At 49.5% G+C, this 8,575-nt stretch overlaps 1 protein-coding gene across 1 annotated transcript; it reads right to left on the reverse strand.

Annotated features, from left to right (window-relative positions):
• Window positions 1-2,384: 2,384 nt before the first annotated feature.
• CUNH11orf52 (chromosome unknown C11orf52 homolog) lies at window positions 2,385-8,363 on the reverse strand. Its single transcript, XM_009638413.1, has 4 exons — window positions 8,332-8,363; window positions 3,808-3,848; window positions 2,985-3,031; window positions 2,385-2,621 (listed from the first exon to the last, which is right to left on the reverse strand). The coding sequence occupies exons 1-4, from the start codon at window positions 8,361-8,363 to the stop codon at window positions 2,385-2,387; spliced, it is 357 nt and encodes a 118-aa protein (XP_009636708.1).
• Window positions 8,364-8,575: the final 212 nt, after the last annotated feature.

An 8,575-nucleotide genomic window follows, 5' to 3' on the forward strand; every position in this document is an offset into this window, starting at 1 on the left:
CTGCCATTCCGGGCTTTGAGGCACTCATTAGAAGTTTCTACTGTGTCTCCCATTCATTCAGAATACATAACGGCTGATCCACAGATCGGCAGAACCAAGTGAAGTGACTAAAAGTGAAAGCAAGTTCCTCTGGGCCAAACCCAGTCCTACTTAAATCCAAGGTAAAACTGGTTTAACCTGACAAATGTGCAAATTTACAACACTCTGGGCCCAGGAGCTTGACCTTAGTGTTTGTGCAGCTTGCTGTCCCTGGACCCAGCAATCCTGATGGGAGACGAAAAACTTCAGTACCACACACTGTGCATGCCACTGCAATAATGGGCTGCTTCACTTAAATTATTTTTTAAAAAGACCTGTTGGAGTCTGCACCCTCCAGAAAACCTCCCATCTCCTGAACTGTAGTCCATATTTAATAACATTTCTAAAAAATTCAGTTTCTTTTTATCATGTGGAGGGCTTACCTGGGACTGGAGCCAGCATCCCTTTCTAGTTCTTGTACCAGCAATTCAGTGCAAGGAGGTACATAACTGCTGTCCAGGAGGAACCAGATCTGGATCTCTGTCCCTGGCTGCCTCTCTGACAGCTGGGCTAGCAGAACTAGCATGTCCCACACCTCCCTGATACACTCTTGTAAGTAAAGCCTGTGGCAATTCAATTCTCCTCAGTCCAAAGGACAAGTTTTTAAGCTGGGCATGGAGTACAGAAAGGAACTTGGAGGAGCAGAAAGAGGAGTTGTTGGCACTGAAAAGAACCTTCCAATAACATAATCCTGTACCCATTATAAATGAGGGCCTTCTACTGCAGACTTGCAATAGCCCCACTGAGGTCAGCTAGATAGCATGGGCAAAAAAACCCTTTTCAGGTAGAAAAATATACTGTATCCAGTATAAAAAAAGGGGCCTTCTCCTGCAAATGTTACTCTGGCCTTACAATAGCCCTGCTGAGGTCTACTGGATAGCATGGGCAAAAAGGTAGAAAAATTGTAGGATTGGTCCTCAAAACACTTCCATCTTAGCAAATACTACCTATACCAGCTTTATTTTTTGTAATGAGCAGGAACTCCTTCATGCTTTATACATTTAGCTGAGCCATAATATGCACAGTTATGTATGTTTATAAAATGTACCAGGATGTCCATTTTTAAACACTGGCAATAAACAGGTTTTCCCACGATCTGCATTTAGCTATGCAGACTATTATTTAGGAACAGAATGTGCCAAGCATTGATTTAGTGCCTGAAGATACTGCTTGGGAGCCCTGTTCAACTGCCAGTGCTGCAATTGCCAAATTCAGTCCAGTGGCAGAAGCCTTTCGGACAATTGCTATACTACATGACTAACACTATCTTAAATCCATAAACAAATTCTCAAAGGTGTACCTGGGAGGGTTAGCAGAAAACACCACATGGTGTGTGCTCCATGTTACTAGGTTTTGTAACTAAGGCTGACAGTAACAAATAAGAAAAAATGGAAGAAAAATCCAAAGCCCTCTCTAAAGATGACGAGGATTCACTCCCAGTATCTTAGGCATGCAGACAGCTGCTGTACTCTAAGGACTGGATAACTGCCCTAAATATAGGCAGTGGCTTTTAAATGGCTGCCTCACAGTTAAATTGCAAATTTTCCTTATTTCCAGTCAGAGCCAAGAGCTCACTACTCACTTCTGTGCATGTTAGGGTGAGGATGCATATCCCATACAGCCCTTCAGTGAAAGAATTGTTCTGTACCCCTCAATTAATTCTGCATTTCTGGCCTCGGTTTTAGTGTGCTGTGCATGGTTAGAGAACACTGCTTTTTGAGAAAAGAGGATGCACATTAGTGCATGACTGCAGTTACAGTGGCAGGTGTTGGAGAAAGACATTGTAGTAGATACTGATAAAGGTTTCATGCAATTTCTTCACAGTATCATCCACATGTCGTTCTGCACATTGCAGAGTTTTCTTAACATTGACATAAAATCCTGTGGCAACATCTCCCTTGTCCCACTATTGAATCCTGTATGCCTTGTTCTCAAATGCATCTGCAGAGCAGCACTCAGCTGGTCCTGTGCCACAGCAGGAACTTCCTCTCTGCAGCTCTGAGCTGTGGTTTTAGCCTTCATCAGCCAAGGAGCAGCTCTGTCTTCTCACAGTGCTGAGAGAAGATGGGTTGCCAGCTTCAGAAGCAACTCTTCCAAGGGGAAGAGGTGGTTTTTGTCAGCAGAATCAGATACGAAACTACTCATCATGTGAGAATAAATATTTCTGTGTCCTTTGAAGAGAAATGCAGCCTCTCTGCACCTTCTCAGGGAGACTTGATGTGTCCATGAGGTTAGCTTGCATCTACAGCATCTCTAAGTCTGTGCAATCCTTTTGCTGCTGAAGGAGGAGGGAGCCATCAAGCCTTTTATACCAGGGTCCCATTCTTACTGTCGTATTTCAGCCTGGGCCGGGGGAAGTTGAGGGTGGCATATTCTGTGGCATTTTGCATCTGTAAGTTCTTCACCTCTGCTGCAGAGCGCTCCCGGACCTTGGTGAACACTTGAATGTCTGCGTAATGAATGCTGTCATCCTGCTTCACACTCTTGGGTTTACTCACGGTGGCGTAGACAGGAAACTCTGGGACATCTTCATACGTTGGAGCCTTGGGGAAGAAAGAGCTCTGGAAGGTCAGCTCCCTGGGCTGCTGCTACACATGCCTTCCCCAGACCAGGCAGAGACACCCTTCACACTACCCCCAGCACCATCCCACCCTCTGACACCTCAAGCTCAGAGAAAGATTTCATCCTACTGCTTCCACTGCACTTTAGGGGAAAAAAATGGGCCTGGATTACTGTGCAGCAATGCACATTGTTCCCACAGCCATTTAAAGCCTATAAAGGATGAGATGATTCATGACTCTGAATAAGCTGCCGCATGTCCTCCCAACCCATATAGCCTAAGAAGTGGTAGTCCGCTCTGTCTTCTCAATATACAGTTAGGAAAACAACTCTGGGAAGCTGTTTACCTTCCTGCCAGGCTGATGCTGTTGGCTGTCATGTCTCACATTAGTTCCTGAAAAAGAAACACCAGCGGATCAGGTTAACACAACTGTTTATTGTTCCATCTTTGAATGCAGAAATGCAGCGTCTGGCCCATGGGCTCTCCCCACTGGACACAAATCAAATTTCCACCTCAACCCTAATGCTATCTCTGAGGCCTGCCTCCAAGAAGAAAGCCTAGGCTTGTTTCTTTGGAAAAAATATGGTTTGCCAGGATGACAACATGCTGTGGACCGCAATGTTCTTGGCAGAACCTAGGAGGACAGACACAGCACAGAGAGCTTCCTTGTCAGGCCCTTGGAGAAGTCAGATTGAGTTTTAACTTTGTTATTTCCTTTGCTGCCTGGCAAACATATTTTGCCCAGCATGGTCCAAAGGCCACAGGACACAATTGGGCTACTTAGGAATGCACTTTATTCTGGGGGACTGATGTCAGACAGATATTTGCAGCTCTTAAAGGATTTTGATGCAGCTTCTGCTGCACTGCCACTTGAGAGTACTCATACGTGTTTTGATGTGAGACTGGTATTTTAAAGATACTGCTGAAGTCCCTTCCCTTCCCCTTGCCAAGTCCCATGGCACATCACACCTCTTGCTTTAAGTTTTAAAGAAATCTTGCCTTTTGCTTCTACCAAACTTCTCTTGAGGAAAGTTAGGTACAAAAGAGTATGGGAGGGAACCTCAGCCTCAGCGATCCAATTCCCAGTCAGCACTGACTAATGTCAGCTAACCAGGGGCTCACTCACTCCACCTCTTCTTGTCCTCTAAAGCATTTTCACAAATCCTTACCTTGCTTTTCTTTCTTTCTTTTAGAAGGCGAAGGACAATTCCTGAAATCAGAGAAAGAGATGTCAGCCCTGGGAAGTCCCAAGCTCTGCTCTCATAACATGCAAACCCAAATGCATGACCTCAGGGTACCACATCTACGGGTAATGAAAAAGGCCCAAGGAATGTCTTAGAGAAGAGCTATTGAGCCAAGCCAGAACCTGAGCGACTCTTGCAGGGAGAAGGTGCAAAGGGGAGATGTGTGGATGTTTCCTTCTTCTGTGACACACCTACCATACAACACAGCCCCCCCACCCCCCACAAGTCCCCTTGCCTTTCAGCCCTGCCTGGCTGTCCCATATACATATGCATATGCATCAGAGTAAATGAGAACAGATTTCACTATAGTTTTGCAACTAGATTTGCATAGCTGTATGATCAAAGATGCAGGGTGCAGAGCATGATCTCAGTTGGCACAAACCTCTTCTGTTAGAGCCAAATGCTCTGATAATCCCGTACCCTACACTTTGGGCCCCCTTGCCCAAGGAGCAGCTCTGCACAGACCTCATGCTAATTTAGTGTTTCAGACAGTTTTCCTGGTCCCAGTTTTTCACTGAAAACACAACCAAACCAAACAAGCTATGCACTTACTATAAGCCAAGCCAAAGCCTAATCTTGGCTGTACCTGTGTGACTAGAGAGAGAGACGAGCCAAATACAGCTATGTTCCAGCCATGGAATGAACGGGAGCCAAATTCATTCCAGCTGTAACAACAGAGCCAGGAGCTGAGCTCCTGCAGGCTGGTGCTGGCAGGGGAGCGCAGGCTGTCTGGCAGAGCAGAGACGTGTCACTTTCTGGGCCAGATGCATGAAGGAAATGTTATCATTGCATCACGCTCGGAGGGCTGGAGGGGAGCAGGTGCCAGCCCTTGTATGGCTGCTCCTGCGTACGCGTGTCCATCTGGTGCTGGCCGCCAACCAACACAGCATGCAGCCGAGGGTTGCACACAGGTCTGTCCCTCTGCTGCAGCACAGGCAGCAGCTGAAAGTGGGCAGCTAGCGCTTTTAATGGGGCCAACAGAGTTACCAGATGGCTCCCAAGAAGCATTACATGTCCCATAGCGTGTGCATTTGCCAGACAGCCCTGCCTGAGGCAGAGCTCTGCCTTTGCTGGATTTTAGAGGCAGTTTCAGCGGGTGGGTGAGCAGGACAGTGTGTGCAGTAATGCCTTTGGCACTCTAATGGCAAAACAAAAAAAGCATGAATGTGGAGAAAGAACCTGGAGACCTTCAAAATGGTCAGTAATGATTAACCAGACTTGCTAGGCCTGGGAAGTCAAAGGCAGCTTTGGGGAAGGCAGGGTGGCCGTGTGTCTGTGCAAAAGGCTCCAACACTGCTTCTCATGTCTGTGCTGTGTGCTGCCCCACAGGGACACCAATGTCCCTCCAGTCCTTGGCAGACAAAATCTGGAGGGCTGCCCCCAGGAGTTAGGGGCTTAGCTCAAGGCAGCATTGCTTTGTCTTGCAGTGATTCTCACTTGGCTGCGGTGGTTCTCGCTTGGCTCCTGCAGCACCCTCTATAAACTTTTGGGGTCTCCAGGGCCCTCCTTGCCAAGGCTTGTCTGCTGGAGCACTTTGCTTCTTTACAGCATTCAGGCATGTTGTGCAATGTAATTAAAATAGCACCATTTGAATCAAAATCAGCAGGGTCCCTATCCTCTTTCCTGGGAGGTAGGTTGCAGTATCAGCTTTCCAAGCTGCTCTTGCTTGTTTTGGTTGCCTTCCTTTGTAGAGAGAGCATTACCAGCCAGCGTGTAGGCTGAAGCTATTCTGAGGCCGTCTGCAGTCTAATCACAGCCAGGCAGCAGACAGCATCTCCCAGCCTCAGACCTGCGGTAATTAGAATGGATGTGGCAAGGGAAACAAGAGCAGGGCAAACCTCTCCCCTCTTCTCAAAACCAGGTCAAACATGTTGTAACTAACTCACAGCCTGCTAGAAGCACATTGTATTCTGCATGACAGCACCCAAGTCCCTGCTCCTATATTGCTTCTTCCCCTTTCCCCATGTCAGGGGGGATTTCTGCCCTACACAAGCCTGCTTCACAGTGGGCCCTGAATTTTGGCATCTTTGCTGTCCATGCACACTAGAGGCCCTGAGTACTAAACCAAGTGGTGAGCATACCTGGGGCCTGCCCTCAGCAGGGCCATACTTGCAGAGGTATCCAGACCTGAGGGCACAATTTCCTTCATCAGTAACTTTCTCCTGTGAATAAATTTGCTGTAATGGCTTTTCTTTAAAGACTTCAGGAACCTCCTCAGTCTCTTGCTCTTTGCTGTCTCCCTTAAGGCACATGCTTTGGTAGTGATCATAACAAGGATCTTCTGTCCAGGAGAAGGTGGGTACCTGCCTCCCCTGAGCCCTTTTGTAAGTCTCAGCTTTATTTAGGAAGCCCAGCTCTTTGCTGACACAGCTGTGGTGCTGAGCAAATATCCAGAAATGAAAGCAGCATAGGTGCCTGAAAACACCTGAACTAAAATTAAGTACCATTTTTTTCCTCTGTCACCAAGGCAAAGCTATGAATCATGCAAACTTCTGCAGTGGGGCTTCACTGCACCAGTCTGCTCCTGATTGTAGTCCTCTGTAAATGTCTCCTAAGCCCACATTACCAACAACACATTCCCATTTGCCACCTTATCTCCTTGCTTGGAGCCCCTTTGACTGGCACAGGGACAGCCTGGGAGCCTGAGGTCCTTCTTTACCCATGTCCTTCCATGTACAGGACAGGGAATGATGCTTCTGGGGAGAGAGCGAGCTCTGCTCTCTCCTCACTGCACAGTCTATAAGGCAGATGTTAGCACTTGGGTCCCACAGGGGTGCCAGGGTCAAAAGGGTCTTTGCCCAGAGCTTTGCCCCCTGCTGCAGGAATCTGCCAGAAGGTAGCAGTCACACCACCAGCAGAAATACTGTCCCAGCTTCTTACTTTCCATGTAGCCTCTGGGAAAAAATCAAGTGGGACACAGGAGTCCTGGTCCAGCAGCACTGGGGGAGCAGAATTTGACATTGCCCCCGGAGGAGCCAGCCTGCCACCATGCCGCTCCTCAAATGGGGCAGAAAGCTGTTCTCCTGCCTGGCCCTGCATAGATGAGTGACCTTCAGATTCTGGTTTATACTTCCTTTTGGAAGCAGAAGTGTTTGTGCATGGCCTGGCACTGTCTGGACCTGAAAGTGCCACCACAGCATGCACTGTAATGGTGGTGTTTGTACTCTGGAGTCTCTGGCTTTGCCAGTCCGTGCCACACAGCATCAGTAGTGTGCCTGGCAACTGCAGCTCTGCTCAGGGGAACCAGCCTGCGCCCCAAGTATTCCCTGATCAGGCCCTTGTCTGCTGCAGTAATGAAGCTGATGCCCTGAGTGCCTCATTTACCCTCTGCCACAGGGTAGAGGAAATAGAAAATGTGACTTTTGGTGGGTGACATGTCAAGAACCAGCCTTCCACCTCCCACCTGCAGTTCCTGTTCCTAAATCCCGAACTCCTCTGCCCTCCACCTCAGGGCTCAGGTTGGAAGAACCTTGGTGTTCCGGAACCTCCTTCTCTGCTCCAGCCACTAGGTGATGCTGTGCCTCTTGTTATTATTAAAAACGACTGATGAATTTCTAATACTTAGAACAAATGCAGTGTTGGAGAGAATGTCTTCGGAGCTTCATCTGATATTCATGGCTCTCCCCCTTGTACCACTCTCAAGAGCTGAAAATATTTCCACTTGGCACCAAGTGATGCTCCACTGTGCCCTTTTTCTGCAAGCACAAGGTCCAGGGCACAACATGAGCCAGGAGGGATTAAATTGTCATCCTCCCTCCCAGGGAGAAAGAGCAACATCATCTGAAAAACGTGGCCAGGATTTCCCAAGCACAAATAAAGCCCAGAGAGAGGCGGGCAGGGAGAGGGGCTGGACGAGCTGGGAGCAGGATGGGGTAGCTGAGCCCTTAGTGCCAGCGCTGTCCCAGGGGCCCCTGCCTGCCCTATGCCAAAGGGGCACCTTACGGTGTGCACCAGGCCAGAGACCACTGGGGCAAGGGCAGGGATTTTAACTAGATCCTTCCTAGAACTGAGCTATTCTCAGCTGCTGGCATGGCTGCGGGAACCCAAGCTGCCAGTACCAGGAGGTGCCACAGCCCGTCTGGGCTGAGGAACTTCCGGTAAGGGCTGGGGGAACCCAACCTGCCAGTACCAGGAGGTGCCACAGCCCGTCTGGGCTGAGGAATGGGAGCAACAAAGCCCCTTCGTCTCCCCCCTACCCTGCCTTTGGCAGGCAAGGGCTGTCCCGGCCTCCCGTCCCCAACCCCAGCACCTGCACAGCAGTGACCCGATGCCCCTGCTCGCTTGCTCGCGGTTTCTGTGCGAGCTGGCACGGTGCAGGGCTGAGAGCCAGGCGGGAGCCCTGGCAAACCCAGCACAAGGAAGCAAAGCTTGCGAAGTCCGCCCAAACTCCCACTCATGCTGCCTGGAGCTTTTCCTGCCATCCCCATACCTGGCGGATGCCGTACTCACCATGGTCGCCCGCAGCTGCAGAGGTTGCCCATGTCGCTCCCTCCTCCATGAAGCAGAACTGTTTTCTGGACAGGGAGAGCTTGTATTTCCTGGTTCCTGCTCGGCCCCTGGCTATTCCAAGGGAGTGTCTGGCAGTGTCAGATTTCTCTCCATGGCTGCAGCGAAGCTTTGCTAGGCCCGTGCGTGCCATCTACCGGAGGGCTTGCCCTGGGCTCTCCGTGCCCCCAGGGCCTGCGCTCACCGC

The sequence above is a fragment of the Egretta garzetta genome, unplaced genomic scaffold (genome assembly GCF_000687185.1).
Source record: "Egretta garzetta isolate BGI_Z169 unplaced genomic scaffold, ASM68718v1 scaffold365, whole genome shotgun sequence".
NCBI classification, from domain to species: Eukaryota; Metazoa; Chordata; class Aves; order Pelecaniformes; family Ardeidae; genus Egretta; species Egretta garzetta.